This window comes from Macrobrachium rosenbergii, chromosome 54 (genome assembly GCF_040412425.1).
Source record: "Macrobrachium rosenbergii isolate ZJJX-2024 chromosome 54, ASM4041242v1, whole genome shotgun sequence".
In the NCBI taxonomy this organism is placed as follows: Eukaryota; Metazoa; Arthropoda; class Malacostraca; order Decapoda; family Palaemonidae; genus Macrobrachium; species Macrobrachium rosenbergii.
This window is the reverse complement of record NC_089794.1, coordinates 16,367,237-16,389,349: the sequence shown is the minus strand read 5'-3', so window position 1 is coordinate 16,389,349 and position 22,113 is coordinate 16,367,237. Positions and strand designations below refer to the sequence as shown.

The following is a 22,113-nucleotide window of genomic DNA, read 5'->3' as shown; positions in this document are numbered from 1 at the left end:
AATTATGGCAATTTATCCGTTTTCTTCGGAGAAACAACTCAAAACTTTCTAAATCTGGCTCACTTAGTTGAGCCGTGCACATATTCTCTCGTAAAGAATCAAGAATTGTTTGTATTGAATACCATGTGCAGTGCTCAGAAGTGTGTGAATTTCATTTTGTAATGGTAAGCTGCAATAAAACAAATTGAACTGTGACAAAATATTCATTTTGAAAAGTTTCATCAATGATCAAGTCTTGAGCTACTGATTAATTAAATACAGTTAAATTGTCTTTTAAAGATTCTAAAGTTTTACACAGCTACCACTCTCTCGAAGCAATGAACACTATGCTTCGTGTCTTGAACTTTACAGTTATCAAAAAGAGAGCAAAGCTAAAGACCCTGACATAACAGCAGCACAATGGTTAGGGGAATGAGAAGCCCTTGGGGATCCACTTAGCGTGCCTTGTGGTACCTGTTGAAGCCACTTTGTTTTCAGCCTTCTGCTGCCCAACCTGCATAGTTTTCTAACTTCCTTTCATCCCTTTCTTGTGGCTTGTCCCTACTTAGTTTCCAACTTCTTTACTTTCTCAAACTTTCCCCTTTTACAAACTGATCCTTAGGGAGTCATATCAATCTTGCAAGCTGAACATAATTTTGATAAAATTTATTCATAACTACAAAAGACAATGAGAATGGCTACTCTTTGTGTAGAGCAGCAAATCCTGCACCAAAAGTTGAATGGGCATTCTTTTCTATATAATATATGTCTTTACAGCACACATGCTCTGATGCATGTTCATGATGATCTACGTTAGAGGCCCCAAACTTTAATATTAGACTTCAATAAATTCCTAGAATCCTTGATCAACTGTTCCCAATCTTTCTCCTTCATTATTAATTTTTGTATAAGATTCATTTGGTGGTGTTGGACATCAAATGACAGGTCCAAGACAATCAGTCAACTTCAGATATTATAGGACTACAATCCTAATGATGAATCATAATAAATTCACAAAGCATTAAAAAGAACTTGATATGATTAAATACAAAGCAAGTCAATTCACCATATGAGAACATGGTGCTTCAATTGTCCACTGTCTTTTGATTCTGAGTGATGATAAGTCACTGTAAATGTCAAGAATATTTTTCATTAAACAGAAAACAGAATGACCACGACTACCATATAAATATATTCAGAAATGTGTATCGTGAGTTGTATCTTACCGTGACACTTATACATATACCAGCTTCTGATCCAAAATGTTCAATAGATCCTAAATTTACGTCAGCAGATATTTCCTAAGAAATAAGGAACCTGTATAGGGATACCACCTATGGTGTGCCAATGTGCAGGGTACTAAAAAGGAATCTTTGCAATGTCCCTTCAAGCTCCAGCTGCAATGGCCTGAGGCCTTGTCTTAATTTGCTCTCCAATATTTTAACTTTTACCTTGCTCCAAATTTGCCCTCTCACTGAAGAAAAAATTCCTTACATGACCCCTACCAAGTGCCTTTGAATGTGACTCAGTGGTCTTGTTAGACTAGTCTGCAGTGTTAATAACAAGAGTAACAGTTATGACATCTGAAAGATTACTTTTACAGTACATAAATCTGTTAGAAAATGATTACCTGCAACTTACAATGTGATAAGGTTTGTAGGACACTTGTCATCCATGTCTACTCTTAATGCACTCTATTACATTACCAGTGTCATTATAAAATAACAAAGTTCAAAATTATCTATCAGCACAGAATTATGTCTTGCGTATAAACATATTCTTATGGTCATGTTGAGTATTTCTGCAATAATACCAAAGCTCATTCACCAAGAAATTGGACAGGAATGCTGCACTTGAAAAAATTTAAAGCACGTTTAGCCTGTCTTACAAGAAGCAATGGAAACAATTTTATGCTCAAGCAAGCAATGTGAATGTATTCTGGATTAATAAGCTGACATGGAAGGAATAAATTTTCACACAGAGTGAAATGCATAAAACCTGAAAAAAAAAGAGGTGAAATCCAATCACTCTGAGCACCTACATATTCTTCAGGTGCTAGCAAATAGCATACTGGCGCACATTTGTACAAGGTTCCCTTAGTGCAGTTACCATTGCATCACTAAAAGCCTTTACTATTCCAACAGCAGGTGGCACATTAGTGTGAAGTAGTTAACCAGACCACAGAGTTCACATATATCTCTTTAATAGGGTTGGCTTCAAGTGGTAGAGGCAACAAATATTCTACAGGTAAAGTTTCAGCAACAAACTAGAATGTGTTTTTGAAGAGCTTTCAATTCTTTTCAAATGACAAAGAACCCCAAATACAAGCTGAAGCAAGCGACAATGTGACAAAAGCATGACCTAAGTGTGTTCAGTCACCCTAAAAGCCTCATAAAACTTTTAAAAGAGTAATGTCATTTGAAAACTAAAGACACTGTTCAAAAGTCCCCCAGTTTAAATTGGCACTTGTGCAAAAATATAAAGCATGTTGTGGTAAAGCTTTACTGGTGGAAGCCAAGCCAAACCAGATGTTGTTGACATAAGTTTTCAACAAGGTGAATTACCATGTCCATAGACGAAAATTACAAAGCCTATGGACAAATCTGAGCCAATGTACTTTTGAGCTTTGGAGTAAGCTATTTATCCTTATCTCACTACCAGCTGATAAAAATTTCTGGTCCTGCTTCTCTCCCATACTAACTTGATGGACCATAATATTTTACCTGTCATTCTTTGTGAATTCAATACCATAATCCTCCCCCATGCCTTTCTCTAATCCTATACCTTCCCAATATTCTCTGCATGTAAGGCCTACATCATTCCCACTGCCTTGAAGCGACCAGCAAGACATTAGCCCTCAATCCTAACCATTTTGATTCCCAAGTTATGTTAACTTTTTTTTGTTTTTTTGCAGAAATACCAACTCCTGCTCTTCCTTCCCCTTGGAAATGTGCATAAAGAAAAAGTTACTCTAATCACTCCAAACACTGCTTTGTTAAATCCTTTGGATCACATATGATGTGCTGACACATCACACAAAATCTAAGCCCAGAATCACTAACACTAAAATAACAGCTTTCAAATGCACATATTAAAAATGTAATATTCACTTTATTACAAATAAACTTCTGGTTGACATAACAGTAGGCCCAAGTTTCACCAGCACATTGTAGACAAAACTTACAAACCTACCCTTTTCTTTCTTCCAAGGTACATTTTTATCAAAGTCTTCAGGGCCAGGCACAATTCGTTCTGCATGAATTGATTAACTACTGTTACTGTTATTCATTATCTAGCATTTCTTTGCTTACAGCTTCCGAAGTTCTGTTTGTAAATTGTCATTCTTCTGTTTACTAGAAGTTTTACACCTGATTAAAATGAAATTTCTCTCAGCTGTCTTAATTACGCAGTACATTCTTTACATACATCAAATTGCACCTAAGACCAATTGTGGCTTGATTTGACAAAGTGAAAGAGGGAGATATTATCATCCTGCATTACTTCAGTCATTTAAAGATACTATGTAGACTATTTTCCCTTATTTCGGCATTTTGAATGTCAACAGACGAACTGAAATTGATAGTAAACTGTAAAAAGTTTTGAAAGGTGTAACAGGAGGAAAACCTCACAGTTGCACTATGCATCAATTGTTAGGAGAGAGTGGAAAGTAAGATGGAAGAAGGTGAATATGAACGGAGGTGCAGTAAAAGGAATTAAATGGGTTGCAGCTAGAGGCTGAAGGGATGCTACAAAGAACCTTAAGTAATGCCTACAGTGCACCTTATAAGGTGCAATGATGGAACTATTTCCCCCCCCACCTACAGGGAACAAATGTTGAATGGACAGTTCATTACATCTTGTTTTGATAAGAATCCCTATCCTACAAACAACACAACTTCAGAAGTCAAATAAATGCACAGAAAACCAGTAATGATTATTTTTCCTGTGAGAAAAATATTACTGCAGGGTAAAAAATGTGAACATTTCTAACACAAAGAAAAAAAAAAGAATAAAAATTAAAGTTATAGAGCAAAAAAAAAACCACTGGCCCAATCCTGTGACATAAAAGCATAAGAGGACAATAAATTGATATGCAAATAAAAAAAATGGAATAGCACAAAACATTGCATTTCTCCCACCGTAACTTAAGTATACTTAAATCCATCCCCTTTTTATAGTTTTAAGCATGCAATATTTCTAGTCCTGTTGCAGTACATGGCATAACACAACAGAGTATGCAGCAACTGTTGAAGCAGCAACACTAGGAAGTGCAATCATTGATGGAGTGCAAGACAAGTCAGCAGGGCCACTACCATTTTAACCAATACGAGCCCTTTAAAATACATGGGGGGAAAAGGCAGTCTGTATTATCATTCAAATGCCCTAAGAGAGCAATGTAACATGCCTGAAGCCTAATGCATTCCTACTTACACTAAGATGTTACTTCAAAAACTTCAAAACATATGAGGTCTCATCAATGGTAGAGCAAGGAAAAAATTAGTATAAGGCATTTAATAATCCATTTCCTCAGTACCAGTAATAATAATAATAATAATAATAATAAAAATAACAGCATGCTCAGTCAAAATACAAGTAAAAAATGCACCACAAATACTGTAACAGGTATTAACATAAATGTAGGTGGTGTTGGTATGTGTATGTATACTGCAAAAAAAAAAATAAAGTAAAAACTGAGAGAAGATATGGAAAAGTTTGTGTTTAAATGGGAACTTTGTTGACCATTAAGCACTAACAGATTGGAAAGCATTATTAAAGAATCTCGCCTTGGTAAACTTAAATCCCCCATTTTTAAGCTTTCCCAATATTCAACCACACTTCTCATGAACAAGAAAACCATCCCAATCGCAAAATAAAAGAACACAGCAATGCACCCTATCAAAACACATAAGGACACGTCCACAAATAAGTCAATCCCTAACAGCTCACCAAACCTGACAACTCATCATACAAGCTAAGATACTGTATTGCCATAGCTAAGTACAAATGGAAATTCCTATTCACAACTGCTTTTTAAACATCTGAAAATGAAACCAAAACATGGATAAACTAACTTCTTTCAGTACAATTTCAGATTTAAGCAAACTGATGTAAATTCTTATAACTTGAACAATCTTTCACAGTCCTACTGGTTGCAAGGTTTTCTAAATGGTTAGCAAAAGACATGCACACATCTTGGAAATTTAACAGACAGACAGACAATTAACAAATAACAAACAACTCCTATAAATAATAGCAACTGTAATTTCAAGTAAAACAGCAACTTTCCAATTACAGTATATCATTATCACTAAAATATGTTTTTATGTTTGATTTCCCTATAGACTGTTAAACATAAAACGATTTCTTCTAGCTTTCTTTGGTCTTGTGCACTTTGTGCCTGAATTCCCATTTCTTTTACTAGTTTATTAAGTATTTGAAGCAAAACTGAGGAGTGTATCTTTGGCTATAATGTACTACCTGGCTTCCTTCCAGCCAAAGCTCCATTTTCTGCCTTTTAATTTTCATCTGTTCCCTTTGGATTTTTCCCACCTAGCTGTCTAACTTCCATGATTTGTTCAAATTACCACCTCCCATTTAAGAAATAAATCAATCTTGACAAAATTCTCTCACTCTCTCACACTCACAGGCCCTCACACATACAAACAAAACATATATTCTTAAAACAAAGCAATTTATACTGTGTCTATACTAAAAGTTGCTAATCATTAGAAAATATACACTTTACTGATGAGAGAGAGAGAGAGAGAGAGAGAGAGAGAGAGATAAAGAGAGAGAGGGAGAGAGAGAGAGAATGATTTCAAATGGCAATACAGTACATCTACTTTCCTCACATAACCAGGTGTCTCTACATCCCCTGTCGTAAACTACTACATTCACGGATTAGTCACTAAGAAAGCAACAACAACCCTCCAGTCTCGAGAGAAGACATTAAACGTCCACTTTCAACTAATACAATGCAATACTCCCCAAGCAGAAACGACGACAGAACAATTGCTACCGAAGTACCTCACAATGCTGAAGCCAGACGCTCCCCCAAAACAGAGAAAGAGAGAGAGAGAGAGAGAGAGGGAGAGAGAAGAGAGAGAGAGAGAGAGAGAGAGAGAGAGAAGAGAGAGAGACTCCCTTGCCAAATAGCATCGCCATCAACAAGATACCCATAAAACCCAGGAGAAAAACTTATTATAGATCACAATTATAAAATAAAACTTACGAGAAGCTCTTCCTTAGGTACACCTCTACGCTCCTCCTGAGATATCTGCGGCACAACCTCGGTTAGTCACACAGGCACATGATATAGCTCTGAAGGGTTACTACAATACACCACCCTTATGAAGGTCACTTTTTTTTTTTTTTTTTAAAGGCTGTATCACACGGAGATTATTACCACACTAGACTAAAAGAATATGATCTACACAAATTTAAAAAAAAAATATTGATCTTGAAGTCTATATATCTGCAGAAATAACAGCAATAATATCTGCAATGAACAGATATTGTAATCAACTAAGTATGTGGTGTCTCTGCTGAGGAAACAACTGAAATCAATACTTTTTATGCAACATAACCATTATTGTTGTCTGGGTAAATATCAACAAAACATTAACTTGTGAACCTTCTAGTTCAAAATATTACTGGATCTACTTCGTAATAAGCCAGAATAAGAATAGCAGTGAAGATATTAAATTAAATGATATTCATAAAATGCTAAAACTATTGTATTGTGGTTAAAATTCTATGAAAAAATAACATAATAATGTAAAGCAAGTACATGAAGCCAGAGACATTTTCCACGTTGACCATTCTTTACATATTTAAAATTTTTCCCCAACTTATAAAAACTTATTTAGGCAAAAAGCACATACAAATTTATAGCAGAAAGCCACAGGTCACCATTTTCTCATTGAAAATGGAAAATATCAACCCATGGCTTGTAAGAATCTACGGTTGAATAGTTTTAATGGCAATGAAATGAAATCTTCCTGTACAACAACTCAAGGATAAATTTCTTAATATCAACTGCTATCTCAGCAGAGACACAATGGTCAAGTTAGCCACAAATATTACTTGATAAGGAAAAATCTCTACGACTAAAACTTACTGTAAACAGTATGTACAAATGATAATGTTTCCATGTGAAAGAGCATAGAAGTCTCATTCTAATGACCCGTAACTATACATCTATATACAGGGAAATGTAAAAACCTAAACCTATGTACAATTTTATACCCCATCTATTACCAAATAATAAAAAAAAATGGACTGGACTGACAGCATGAGAAAGTTTCTACTTGAGTCACAAATGCAATATTTTCAACAATTAAATAAAAACGGTAAGCTTTCCCTTGTCAAAGTAAAGAAATATATATTTACTTTATAGCAATCATTCCATCTATAAATAATTCTGTCAACCAGACGTACTGTCTCCTAATACTAGAAACACTTAGGAGATTTGGTAAAACAAACTAAAATGAAATTCCCAAGTAACGAGTGTTGCTGCAGTTAAGTATAAAATCAAAACATTAAATGGGTCAAGCCAATGACAATATAATCTGAAATGAAACTTTTAATTAAAAATGCTATGCAATAAATTTTGCTTTGGGAAAATTAACAGACAACTGTCCAAGTTTCAAAGCCTTTTAGATAACAGAATATCAATCAATGTATATCAGAGGAGGTTCATTTATAAGAAACCTTACAGATTAATAAAAAAAAAAAACTGTGATTTTAAATATTCATATAAAAAGAGTTATATCAATGCCATACTCAATTCAAAATGGACACTTGACAGAAATGATTTACACTAAAAAAAAATAAAAATATGGATACACCAAACAACAAGAGTGAGGCTTTTAATACTGAAGCATTTAGAAGAAGATTTAGGATCAATTTATTCAAATGGTAACTTTACAAGTAGAAAGTTCTCTGTGACTGATAAAACTGACAAGAGTAGGTTTTATATTTTTCATTACGTAATGATTGTGAAATGTGCCTTACAAAAGATTACTTACTACAGTGCAATACACTAAATTTTACTGGCATATATATATATTTAGTGTATATATATATATATATATATATATATATATATATATATATATATATATATATATATATATATATATATATATATATATATATACATGCAACTTGATTAACTTCCTACTGCCTTCTATGTCATGATATACAATTTTAATGCCCTTGATAAATTTTAATAAAGATGCTTTAATTAAATCAATTTAATGACCTATAACAAAAAACAATGGTATTCTTACTCGAGATAATTTACATTTTTATTTTATAATAAAAATGAAAACTAATACTAATGAATAAAAAAATATTCTAGAGAAAATCTCATATTGCAACCAACTAACATGGTGTGTCAGGATCTACTGAATTAACGCAGAGATTGCTGATAACTATAAAAATGAATTGCAAAACTGAATAAGCAAAAGAAAAAGAAAAATTTGGAATGTCTTCAGAGTAATCCCAAGAGGAAGTTTTCCACTAGGCTTAAACATTCACTCCCAAATTTCAAAGTGACCATTTACAATGAAACCATTTTGTGGTAGACTAAATGATAATTAATAATACCACCGACAGTTTCAAAACTCCATGCTCACTCTTCAGGGTAGAGACATCAATATTGAGTATCCTGATGTGTTTACAATGAAGATGGGCTTAATCCCTTGGAACTGACAAGGCAGTGATAAGTGTTGTCTATCTTCCAAAACGAAAGTCCAATAAAGCTATGATGTTAGATTGCTAAACTCTTTACTAAAGTGGCTATCAACATTTTGGAAACAGAGCATTTTCCAGGCAAAATAGTAAAAAAATGTTTAAATTTCAATTAAAAACAGAACATGCAAAATCAGTTTTGCTCAATATATATGACTAAAATGGCCAAAAGAATGAGACTTCATGGTACACAGGTTACTACAAACAGCTGTTACAAAATGTCAATGAGTGAGAGACAAAGGAAACCATTAAAAGGTTAAAATTATATTCTGCATATAATAAGCAAGGATAAAGCTTCACTCTATAACTGGGATATGAAATGGTAACCACTACTGTAACAAGGAAAATATTCAAAAACCAAAATAATAAAAATGAAACAAGTTTCATGCACAAACAGCTGGAACATCAACTAAGTTTATTTACAGTTTTGCAAAAACTAAGCCATAAAATAACTCCACTTACAGCCACATCAGCAGTTGAGCTTCTACAATAAATTATGACTGCTCAACATAAATAATTCTTGAAAATAATTAGTTGTCTGACAAAATAGGAAAAAACTGTTCTTAAAATACTGTACTGGCTAAGCATATTAAATGTCAAGCTAAAATCACAGCCATGCAACTTCATAATTCCTTCTTTATTCTTCTTTAACTGGTCCAATGCGTGTTGAGGAAAATATCTGTATGGGGACTTTAGGGCACAGAGTAATTGCTATTAGAATCACCCATCTTAATAACAAATGCACTTTCTCTAGCCATTCCAGCAGTGGCAGCAGCCAAGCTATTATCAGCTCAAGGGTTGACGGTTATGTGCAAGGATGTAATTGCAACAGGTTGGCGCATTCACAAACCTGTTTCAAAAGTTAATCACAAAAAAAAATGTGTCACGTACCTGGTTCTGACAGAGGAGAGCCAGATTGTTCAGCTGTTTGGCAACATCTGGGTGATCTCTACCTAAGACTTTCTCACGGATCTCTAGGGCCCTCTTGCAGAGTGGTTCCGCCTCCTTGTACTTCCCTCGCTTTCCGTATAACACCTAGACAAATGATGATTTATAAGTCACACATGAAGTGACATCACAAAAACTGCTGTAATTCTAATTGTCATAATAGTTTTATTAGCCAAGAGCTTAACGAAACCAGCCAGTGGAGAGGTGCCTTGCTTGAAATACTGCATACTGTATTAAAGGATCTTTGCAACAACTTTTCTGGCCCCAAATTTACTGCTTTCTGACCTATTTTTCATCCATTCCCTCTGGTATATTCCCACTTATTTACCCAACTTGATTAATTTTGCCTTGTTCCAGTTCTCAAATTCTGTATAAAATCAATATGACTCAATGATCTACTTAAACTACTTTATAACGTGATAATCAACCATAATAATTTAACACGACAATTTGCCGAGATTGGTGATGAAAATTCATTCCTAACTTAAAATGTTATTTTTAGGAATAGGGAACACATAATTATTACAATATGTTAATGTTATTGAATATATGTAGAATAGAATGAATGCATTTATGGCACAGTGTATTACTGTTTATATCATGAATGCAAATTCTTTTTCAGTACTAGTCTACACTACTGTATGGCAATCCTATTCGTAATTGGAAATGGGATTGTTTTCTAACAAAGGATATGAATTTGTACTTTATTGTATTTTTTCTTTCATGCCAATATTAAATAGAAAAAGTACACTGTGAGCATTATCTTTTCATTTACGGTATAGTATTTTAATAAATTTTTGTCCGACTACTTTTGGGAAATAAATTATTTTTCTGGATAAGAAAAACTTCAACAGTTCCATTATAAAGTCTATGTCTGTCTTTTTTTGATATATGGATGACCCATTATCGAAAATAATACCTCAGCAACAACAAATTGGCTAACTCCACGTCAAGGGTTATTTTGACCTATGATATTTTCACTTTGCGATAGGTTTTACAGAACCTAAACGATCTTAACTCAAGGAGTATCTTTATTCCTGTTAACTGCAATGCTAAACATTAACTCTTGGAAATGTTTCAATGAAAAACACAAATAGACAAAGTCTATCTATGTCAATATAATGTCACTATCAACTTACAGCTAGGTTATTCAATGTTGCAGCAACTGCTGGGTGATTCTCTCCAAGAGTCTTCTCTCGGATTGCCAGAGCATCATTCAGCAGGTTTGCAGCTTCTTTATACTTATTTTGGTCCCTGAAAAGCCAAATGGAAATAGGATAGACTAAGATTTTAAGGGTGACAATAAAATTCCAATGGTGACGAACATGTACAGTATTAATAAACAGGAGGTAGTATATATCATATACAACTGATTATCATTTATCCCTATGAGAAATCTTCTCCTCATGGACGTTGACATCTGAAAATTATTTATCATCAAAACTTTACCGGTGACAAAAATCCACTGTGGCAAATGATTTGATATATCTGTAATTCCAGCAAGGTTGTGTATTTTTATTTTAATTATGTAACATTTTTGGATATTTACTAATCATTAAATTAGCAAACGAAAAATGAATAACAGTCAAACACCAGAAATCACAAAAAACTGCAACAGTCAACTTTGTAAGATCTTTTGATATCCATGTGAATGCAGCATTCACCTGACCACCAACAATGTCTCACAAATACTGTACCTGTAGACGAGGGCCAGAATATTGAGCATGGTGGCAACATCAGGATGATCGTGTCCTGACGTCTTCTCTAGATCTTCTAAAGCTTGCTTACACAAGGGAACGGCTACCTCATACCTGAAGGAAAAAAATTCAGTCTTTTGAAATCTACCCACACATTTGGGATTCAGTGATTGATTTGCTAAGCAACAGCCTTATAACAACGATGATAATGAAAACGATGGCATAAACATCTTCCACTGATTTCAACTTCAAAATCTATGGTTTACTTAAATGTCTCACTAGGACTACTTTCTCTTCATACTCGCCTAGCTTGTGAATTCTTTGGAAGAAAAAAAAAAAAAAAAAAAAAAAAAAAAAAAAAAAAAATCATGCCAAATCATGAATATTTGCAAGAAAGAAGCCTGTTTGAATTTTTTAAAATAATGGCTGACTGCTTTGTCAACAAATTTTTTAATTATAAGAAAATCACATCTTTGGATTTCAAAATGAATTACAGCAGTCGTATCATATTACTTGTGTTAAAAATATCTTAATTTAACCGGATCACTGAGCTGGTTAACAGCTCTCCTAGGGCTGCCCCGAAGGATTAGATTTATTTTACGTGGCTAAGAACCAACTGGTTACTTAGCAATGGGACCTACAGCTTATTGTGGGATTCGAACAACATAATGACAAGAAACGAATTTCTATCACCAGAAATAAATTCCTCCAATTCTTCATTGGCCGCTCGGAGAGTCGAACGCTGGGCCAACAGCGTGCTAGCCAAAAGCTCTACCCACCTCTCCAAAGAAGAACTGTATTTGCATTGCAAGGTATTTATATGACAATAACCATGATATCTGCACAAAAGGAAACGCATGATTAATGGGATTGCCATAAAATCCCAAGTAGTAAATGAAACAACATCGGATCGAAGTACTCACCGTCCTTGTGATGCATACTGAATGACCAAGTTGTGCAGGGTACGGAGGCGTGCAGGAATTTCATATCCAGCATTGACCTGCTGCGCGAACTGAGAAGGCGGTGTTGGGGACATAGCTGCTGTAGGCAAGAGAAAACGCATTACAATACTTATATTCCTTAAACAAACGACAGTAAGCAAAAAAAAAAACCAATTGTAGCATAATGATAAGTACTAACAAGAAAAAATCCCCCACAGCACAAAAATGCTGTAGGTATACGCTTTTAAGTAAAAAATCAATATGGGTTATGCAGAACAATATCAACAGTTTATTTAGGATAACCAAAACAGCATATATCATTCATTAGCCGTAGGCAAACGATTCGGACATCATTAACAACTTTCCAGCAGGCTGAAATACAGTTAGGTGTATTTAACCATGATACCTCCCTTGGAGACACCATGTTTGCATAGAACTGCATTAAATGGATCATGACATGACTTTCTGCTTCATTACATGAATTCTAAGCTTACAGGAAAACCTCTAGATGATTCCTTTCTCATTAGGGATTGTGCCGTAAAGCTCTCCCAAAATATAATATTGCCCAGCGATCAACAGCTGCCTATAGAATCATTATGACACAATTCCAAACTCGAATACAACAGAAATTATTTAAACCATCAAGAGAAGGTTAGCCCTACAATAATCTAGAATAGTTTTACTGTTGTATCTAGATCTAGATACAATATTCAGACTTAACAGCCTTCCCACTTCTATTTCACATTAAATAACAGTTCTCATGAGAAAGACAACACAAAATGTTAGGCACTGAAAAATCTGGCATAACGCCTGATAAAAACTCACTCTTTCTAAGCTGATATACCATAAACACCCCTACCATACCTAATTATATATCTATCAATATCAATTCCTGCTCTCCAGTTTTAATAACACCTGGTGAAAGATAAGCAGTTAATTCTCATGAAATATGAAAAATGCCAACCCTTGGCAGAGAGTACTAAAGTACACTGTAGTTATTTTGGAGTGGTCTTTTTTTGCTGGTCTTCAGTGAAAAAAAAAAATCCTACACTCTAGTTACACTCCATACTCTAAAACCATCAGTGGTAACACAAGGTGACATGCACTGTGTATGCTTGCTGAACATTAAGGTAACAACCATTTCCTTCATTTAATACTCTTACCTAGAACTTATCTTAAAAAATAACAAATTGATTTCTGATTTATCTCAGTTTTACTTTTTCTTCACACAGGGGATTGTTAAAAAACAAGAATTCGTTATCTTACTCAATGAGATAGAAAAAGACACACACTGTGTGAAAAAGAGATTCGATAACATGTTGCCTACATCAAAATCCATATAATTATAAAACAATAAGGCTTTCCCTAAGTTGCAAGCAGATTCAATTCCTTGAGGCTATTCTGATCCAACTTTGTTATTACCCTAACAAACACTGTCTAAAAATACAGTGCTGTGTTGTATGCAAGCACTAGCAACCTATTCTCTGTTTGCTTTTCTTATTAGAAAACTCCATTCAAGAGTGTAAAATGATGAGTTAAAAGACCTTAAAAGGTCTTTAATTCATGTATAATATGCACTAAACTGTTCCTCTATGTTTGAAAACCATGAAAAACTATTTGTTCTACTTTTTTAGTCTTTAGAAGATAATATGTTGTACGCTGGTGAGTTTTTGCTGCTACTCGTCAAATGTCCGTGTATGCACATTTGAAACTGTTAAAAAAAACCTATACTTGCAAGCCCACTGCATTTAAACCAGTCTTCTCAATGCTCAAAAATATCTTACAAAATCAACTGGTTGCTTAGCCAGTTCTTTAAACATTTATATATAGTTGTCTAATCCTTGTTCATTGCAAATCCAATTAACTCAAAACCAGTAAAGCCAGTCCAACAAATTCCAAATTACAGTACTCTATAAATCTTAAAAGTTGCAAGCCATTTTACAGATTACAACAGCATCTACTAAAACCAAAAATGACAAATTTTTAATTAATTTGTATTTTTCATAGCTAACAAACCTAAGGTCTTAACATTAGGATAAACCTTCTGGTGCCAGCTGGAAACCAGTTCAAAAAATAATAAAAAATTGTATATGCAAGGAATCCCTGGGATCTGGCATCTGACACACAGACGAGGTGGAAGCAGGTCAGAGACCCAGCTGGGACCTTGTGACGCACATTCAGGTTTGCTTCCAACCCAGGATGAGACATAAGAGGGGTGGCTAGAGGTGGGCAGTCTATGTTAACACCTCAGGTTTGTTAGCTATGAAAAATACAAATTAATAAAAAATTTGTCATCTGTTCACGCTCTGAACAAACCTTCGGTCTTAACATTAGGATAGACTCACATGCCTTACTGTTTAGAAACTAAGCAGTGATTAAAAGCTCTTTCAAAAGAATGACAACAGCCCGATAAAACCCCATACGAAAGACATTTCCAGCGTGAATGACAGAGATTAATCAAATGGCAACCACACCCATTAACTTTCTGACCTCTGAAATTCCCAAGAATACTGAAGATGTAAAATTACTCTCACTCTCATTTCATGTTCCAAATTAATACCAACTATACCAAATCATCCCACATCTACTCCAGTGTTCACAGACCCCAAATTATTCTATTAAGTTTCTTTCACTCTGTCTATTTCTACAGATTCTGTTAACCAACACAACTACCCTGTATTCCATCAGCTTCTTTCCTTTACTATGGATTTTTCTTCTCACTTCTACCAATTCTCATAACCATCTGGCCCTCTTTTACAAAGGTGGTCACAATTTACTTCAGAATCAACTTTTTTTTTTCCTTTCCATTGCTTTATCTCTTTCATGACTGGGTCACAAGAAGGGAGAATTACTTTTCATAAACCACTGGCTTTGGCAAAAAGAGATGCATTTGTATGTATTTGAGCCTACACATAAATATTCAAAGCAATCTCAACTTAAAGATGAATTAACAAAAGTACAAGATTACCCACAATCCTCTATCACAAACTATTATGATACCAAGAAACCCAATGCCTTGACCAACCCCAGCTCACTATTTCTTTATAAACAAATCTTATGAAATTACTTCATTGTGGAAAATTTGTTTGTATTTAGTACCATCAACTGAAGGGAAGTGCTCCATTATGAATATAATGAACTAAAGAACAGTAACCCCCATGGGAAGGGAGGGTACCACCAACAGTAGGCCTTTCAAGGTGCACTCTACACAGTATTACAAGCTTTCTTGTGCTGTCCTTACTGAACTCAGTTACAGTGCTTTCTGCTTCGTATCCTTCATTCATCCCTTTCATTCTCTTCCCACCTAATTGTCAAAGTCAGTCACCCTTTTTTAACTTTTCCTTCCATCAATTTTCCTTTACGGGATAGCTGTTCACAACAGCAGTCTTGGTTTTCAACACTTAGATTCATGAGGAATGAAAACTTGAGGAAGTGGCACCTGCTACTTCCACATGATAAAACTAAAACAAACTTGATAAAAGTGGGAAGAACGATACATTAAACATGCGATGCAGTACCTACATGCACCTTTCACACTTAATCAACTGAATGGAATATTCTGAACTAGTTGTCTACCATGTACAACAAAGGCTTAAAGGAAGATGTAGATGTCAGCCTGACCACAGGCTTAGTGCTGCCTTATAAAAAAAATCATTACACAAACTCATTTAGTAGGTCACTGCAGCATAGAGAGCACAGACTTACACTGGGCACATAAAGCCCCAAACTACTATATACAGCAAAACCATTGGCAGTGACAAGGAGTGAGAACTGAAATTGTGTAACCATAAAATGTAGTATCATGGCAGGAGTAAGGTGAAAAGATCACATGATAAATGATGAATTGGTAAACAGATGCGATAAACAAGAGGCTGGACCGAGATCTCAAAGATTTCGACATGTGGTAAGAATGGAAGAGGAATAGTTGGTCAGAAAGGCAGTGGATATGGAAGTGGCAAAGTGAAGACCTGCAGGAAAGTCTAAGAAATTTAGTCTAAAGGGGATAGATGAAGTCCCAGAACCCGATAAAAGTTCAGGCAAATTCATCATGCACATTTATACAATGAAAAATATGTTTGGACTGATCAATGAATTTACTATTACACTTATCCACACAGGAGCAAAATCTTTACAGCCACACTGGCCAACCTGCTAAACAATGCAACGCTCTTCTTATAATTCAATAACCTGAAGTTTTCAACTGGCAACCTGCTGCCTGAATAAAAGGAAATTATTAAGTTATAATAACACTTCAGAAAATACCATTAGGGCCTAGAATTACCATCTCCTGGCATGGGAATCTACCATAAAGCATATACTTTCATAGTAATTTTTCAGCATAAACTAAACCACAATGTAAGGGACTTGAATGAAAATTTTCCAAAAATCCAAGCCAACATAATTCTCTAGAATAACCACACTAACAAGGGTTCCCATAACAAGAACTGGCTTGCATCTACAGTGCCGATTTCCCATGTACCTTAACTTATAAGGAGCTCTGAAACTACACTTGAAAAAGTTTCCACTATGATAACATTGCTCATATTAAAATAACTTTACTTTCTTCTTTCACAACAGTGCTGTCCAAAGACTAACATTAAATTCTCAGACAAAATAAAATGACTGATCCCAAAAACAGACTCCAGTAATATTTCAACATCTGGTAATGAAGAATATTTTCCCAAAGGAAAATCCATTTCCCCATAAATGGAGAGCTTTGAGAGAAAGCATAAAAGTAGTGAATGCTACACTTTTACCTCCAATTCCTGAATCAAGGAACTGTCAACTAAATTTCTACATACTGTGATTCTTCATATATTGAACAGTTGACTAAACAGCAGTATATCATCACTTTTACATTTTCCACACATGTATACTGTGCTACTTACCTAAATTTTGCACATGTTCTACAGATACACACATGCACTTGCACTTCATAAACATGGCCTTTTGTTTGCTAAAACCAACTCGTTTCATGTGACCAGTGCTTTCCATAGTATCAGGACCCTTTTGCTCTAAATCTTCCACTCCTCAATAAAATCAGCACTCTCTCATTCTATAGGTCTTGTTATAAAACATACAAAAAGTACAGCATCTGCATAATTATCTACAAGTATTAGACTAACCACTTTGTACAAATTCAACAAGAGCAATTTGATCTCAGTAGTAATGCTTGACAAGAGTTCAAAACTTGGAATCTGTTGACAGATTTGCTTGGTGTAAAAAATGAGCTGAAGTACCTTATAACAAATGTTCACTTGGCAAATGCTGGAGAAAAATACAGTATAGTTCTAGCTGATACTGTAATTTTAAAAAATGCAAAGGTAAAGCCAGCAGTTTAAGATATCAAATCATGCTTGAATCACAACCCTCACAACTGTCACCCTGAAGGGCAGAATGTAACTTCTCACTCAGCTGTACAGTTTAAATGGTACTAGAAAGTTCTTTGCAGCATCCCTTATGCTTAAGATACAAGACTTCCTGTCTTCTACATTTCATCTGTTCCTATTCAACTCTTCTCACTATGCTGTCCAATTTCTTGAACTGCATCTTGCTCCAATGTCTACTTAAATACAACTGGGCTCTTTAGGCAATCCTATAAGTAATAAATGACTCAAAAGGCATTGTTAAAGTGATTCATATTAATACTGTTTACCCTTGGGAAGGTTCAAAAAAACACTTGAAATCAAACAAACAGGACCACAGCACCTGTGAAAAGTTGGTTTAGTTTGTTAAAAAAAAAAAAAAAGAAAAAAAAAAGTCTCGACCATGCACTGAGTGTACCAATCAGAGGGGTAAAAAAAAAAAAAAAAAAAAAAAAAAAAAAAGAATTACCTCCTTCCAGTAGTTGGTTAGCCATACAAGTAAAATTCTGAACTTCACCAAACAAGATGATACACAAGTGTCAATGATTATAAAAACAAAATCCTTGAACATTCATTACACTGTAAAATAAAAACCACACTTGCAACATTAACCCAGAAAACTCTTACGATGAAATAAAAAAGTTTAAATTACGAAGCCATTTCTCTACAAATATCTTTTACCACTTCTTATAAACTGCAAAGTATACTGTATGTAAGTAAGGAGTACCCTACACCATATTATTTGTGCAACATGCACAATACTGTTAAAACTCTCAAATCTGGCTGCCTACCACCATTAATAAGGCCTAGGCTTACCAGCAACTAGCTGAATACATCCGGAAAATATTTACAGTAACTACTTGAGAACCAGTATAGTCGTAAGTCTCAAAACTATTTACGAACACTACTAAGAAACATTACATTCTTTCAACAACACTTCAACAATGAATGGCTTCTGCAGCCTCCTTGGAAACAACAAAAAGATAAAAGCACTTTTGAACAAGGCCTGCCGCTGCTACACAACATGCACACCAAACATTATTATTCAGAACAAAAATACAATTACAACTGCAGTAGTATTACAATTACAATACATTATCTCAGTTAATTCTCATGAAATCACAAAAAATATGTTATATACATATACTTTTGAGAAATAAAACTGGCAAAATACATTACAGCACTTAAAAAAAAAGCTGTTTTAATCATCCAATCACATTTAATTACAAAATATAAATGGAAAGTAGCAAAATAAAGAAGCAAAGGAGATGTTCTCGAAAAATGAGGGCACTAGGAAGAGAGGGGAGAGACGGCGACAGAGCTCATGCAAGTCTAGAGTGAGAGAAAGGAAGCGCACAAAAAAAACTTACCTAGGGACGCCTGGGACCCAAATTCCCCGCTTCTCTTTAAACCTAAAGGAAAAAAAAAGGTGGAAATGGTGTGTGTGTGTGCCAAGCTCTAGAGCTCTCTTGAGTCACTAAAAGACAGAGAATAAACAATAAGAGAGGAGTGCTGTCCCCCCAAAAAAGGAAGAGTGAGAAAATCAAAATACACAAAGCTTCACTGTCTATTTAGAGAACGAAATAAAAATAAGACTGGTTAAATCATAATTAACTTGGCAAGCAGTAATTAACATGTGGTGACGAGTGTTTACAATTTACTGAATCTCCACCATCTGAAACCCAGTGCAATTACAACTACAGTTAACTACAGTTAACTTGCAGCCTTGGCTTCTGTCCGCTACCTGTGATTAGTTTGGCTTTACTAATACTCTAATTTGCAGTAGTCTTGTTAAACCACTGAGGAGAAAGTCTAGTTACTGCATAAAGCCTTAGAGATGTATGAGAGTCAAAATTCCACCAAGTTAAATTATACCATAGTAAAAGCTAACTAAATTCTTCTACACTCCTGCATTAGAAATCTGAAAATACAATTATATTTCAAGGGGAGCCTGCTAATTTAAACTATATCCCGTTGATGGTTCACAACTTCTAACTGCACTTCAACGAAATTCTGCTAATTCGATCAAAACTCTAATGAACTTTTGCAAATTTATTCTATATTTCATTGGAAGTCAGCACATTTTTAATACTAATCTCAAATGAGTTACAGTATGTGAATTCATATTCATACTACACAGAAGTCTTCAAATTGATACCATACAGATTCAATTACTTGCAAATTTTAACTTATTTGTTCAAAGATTGATAAATAAAAACACACTGTTGGTGAATCTAAAATCCCAGTCTTCCATTGGAAAGCTGCAAATTGAACTAAAATAGATCACAGCCATTCAACTATTGCATACTCCATTGGGTGCCTGCAAAATAGAAAAACCTAGGAGCCAACTTCTCACACTATTTTAGCATTGTTTTACTTTATATTTTCTTGCACTCACATGGATAATTACAGCAGTACACAATGACAATGAAAAAAGAAAACTGAAAAAGGAAGAAAATGATCAAACCTAAAAGTTTTATGCTTGAAGGCCTGAAGAGTACATCTAATGCAAAACACTGCTGAATTTAAAACTAAAAGAGAAAAACTATTAAAGTACCAAGAACATATATTGTACCAGGGTTAAATACAATAAGCTTAAAAACTAATTAAGTTTATTTTGGTGTCTTTGCTCCAGAAACAGCATATTTTGGCATGTTGCACTATGACTACACAAGGTCCACACAGAACAAGTTGTCTTTAAGTTGTAATGCAAACTATTTGCTTCTACTGAAGGATAATCATGCCACATTTTTTATATGTCCAGTTTCCAGATTTAAACTACTTTGAAGATTCCCCTAAGAGAACTTCACTATTATGCTTATGTCTAATCATTTTAAATTTCATCCAAACAGAGGTAATTTTAAAAAGTGTTTTATTCCCCAGTGCAACCATCAGTCAGAATTCCAAAACCATTCAAATACCAAAAAGAACTTGTTGCTCATTTCAAAAGGGCAGTGCTGTATATCCACAATAATCTATATTTTTATACTCAATAAACTTTGATTCACCTAAGGAATATACATGATTCACCTCCCACAGGCAATAGCTTATGTGGCAAACATGCTCGAACATAACCTAGCGTCAGAGCACTGCCTGAGAACAAAAGCCACAAAACATGCTTGAGCAATGAAGTGTTGCTGATTGCAATATGAGTGACATGTGCTACATCACAGGCTTACGTTAACGAGTGAATGTCCGAGTGTGAGAATCCTTCAATAATCCTCACTCCCCAACAAAACCAGGTTTGAAACCCAATCCCCTTGTAATCTCATGCCAACTGCAGTCAGTCTTGCTGGACATAATGTAGTTAGTACTACTGTACATCATTGTTTCATCAGTTCTGTGCAGTGTTTCTACAACTAGCTGTCTAACCTCTTAACTTTTCACCCCCACAACTAGCTGTCTAACCTCTAACTTTTTCACCCCCATGTAGAAATCCTTTGATATATTCCTAGGTTGTAGTCAGACTAATTCATCAAAGAAGCTATTTTTGACATCCATGTCAGCGATGGAGCAATTCCTTCACTAATCCTAAACCTTAGTTAAGAGAGCGGTCAACTTCATAAAGCTTTGTTCACTATGACTGGGGATGGAAATGCCCTCAAAATTAAACTAACCATGATGAAACCACTCAAGATATGGGAGATGGCTGATAGTGATATCAAGACTTCAAAAATCTTAAGAGTACATACATAATTCTTAAATCTTTCAAAATGCTATTTTAATTTTGGTAAAAAAAAAAAAAAAATTCTTTTTAGACCTAAAACTTCTTTATCTGAGAAAATACTATTTCAATTTTGGTGGTAAAAAAAAAAAAAAAAAAAAAAAAATTTAGACCTAAAACTTCCTTATCACAGAAAATGCTATTTTAATTTTGGTAAAAAAAAAAAAAAAAAAAAGAAAATTAGACCTAAAACTTCCTTATCACAGAAAATGCTATTTTAATTTTGGTAAAAAAAAAAAATCTCTTTAGACCTAAAACTTCCTTATCACAGATCTAACAATAACATCACTGTTATCTGCTATTTCCATACTCATTAAGAGCAAGCAAGAATATGAAGCCAAACTGAACAAATTGTTAAATAACTTTTACTTCTTCCTGCAAAAATACTGTCCTCTTTGAACGAGATATATTAATTGTTCCCTTAGTTTTAAATGGCATGTCAAACAGTTTGGTTATGACCATCAAAATTTATCACCAGTTACAATCAAGGTTGTTTTCTTTTTTCTAGTGAGATCATGTCTTCAAAGCAAGAATCTTACACTATTTCCTGAAAACAGCTACAACAACAATCTAATTCGTTCTTCCCATCATGCATTAGGAACATTTCATCATTAACATCTCTAAACAAATACTGCATGATGGAAATAAAACACTAACATAACGTACACACACCAAACATTATACAGTACAATTAACATCGA

The 22,113-nt window shown here is 34.5% G+C and overlaps 1 protein-coding gene across 50 annotated transcripts in view; it reads right to left on the bottom strand.

Moving 5' to 3' along the window:
• The window catches only part of Klc (kinesin light chain), a 200,636-nt gene that overhangs the window by 41,405 nt on the left and 137,118 nt on the right, over positions 1-22,113 (bottom strand). For 11 of the 50 annotated variants that reach the window (XR_010851882.1, XR_010851883.1, XM_067097464.1 and 8 more), the window contains exons 5-9: positions 12,305-12,419; positions 11,382-11,495; positions 10,824-10,938; positions 9,628-9,771; positions 6,212-6,256 (exon numbers count right to left, since the gene is read on the bottom strand). Coding sequence is in view for 44 of the 50 variants with exons in the window: in XM_067097464.1 (XP_066953565.1) it covers positions 6,212-6,256; positions 9,628-9,771; positions 10,824-10,938; positions 11,382-11,495; positions 12,305-12,419 (533 nt within the window). In the remaining 6 variants the exon portion in view is untranslated. Of the gene's footprint in view, positions 1-6,211; positions 6,257-9,627; positions 9,772-10,823; positions 10,939-11,381; positions 11,496-12,304; positions 12,423-19,058; positions 19,101-22,113 lie in introns of all 50 variants that reach the window. The other 39 variants (XR_010851879.1, XM_067097457.1, XM_067097458.1 and 36 more) reach the window with 7 other exon arrangements.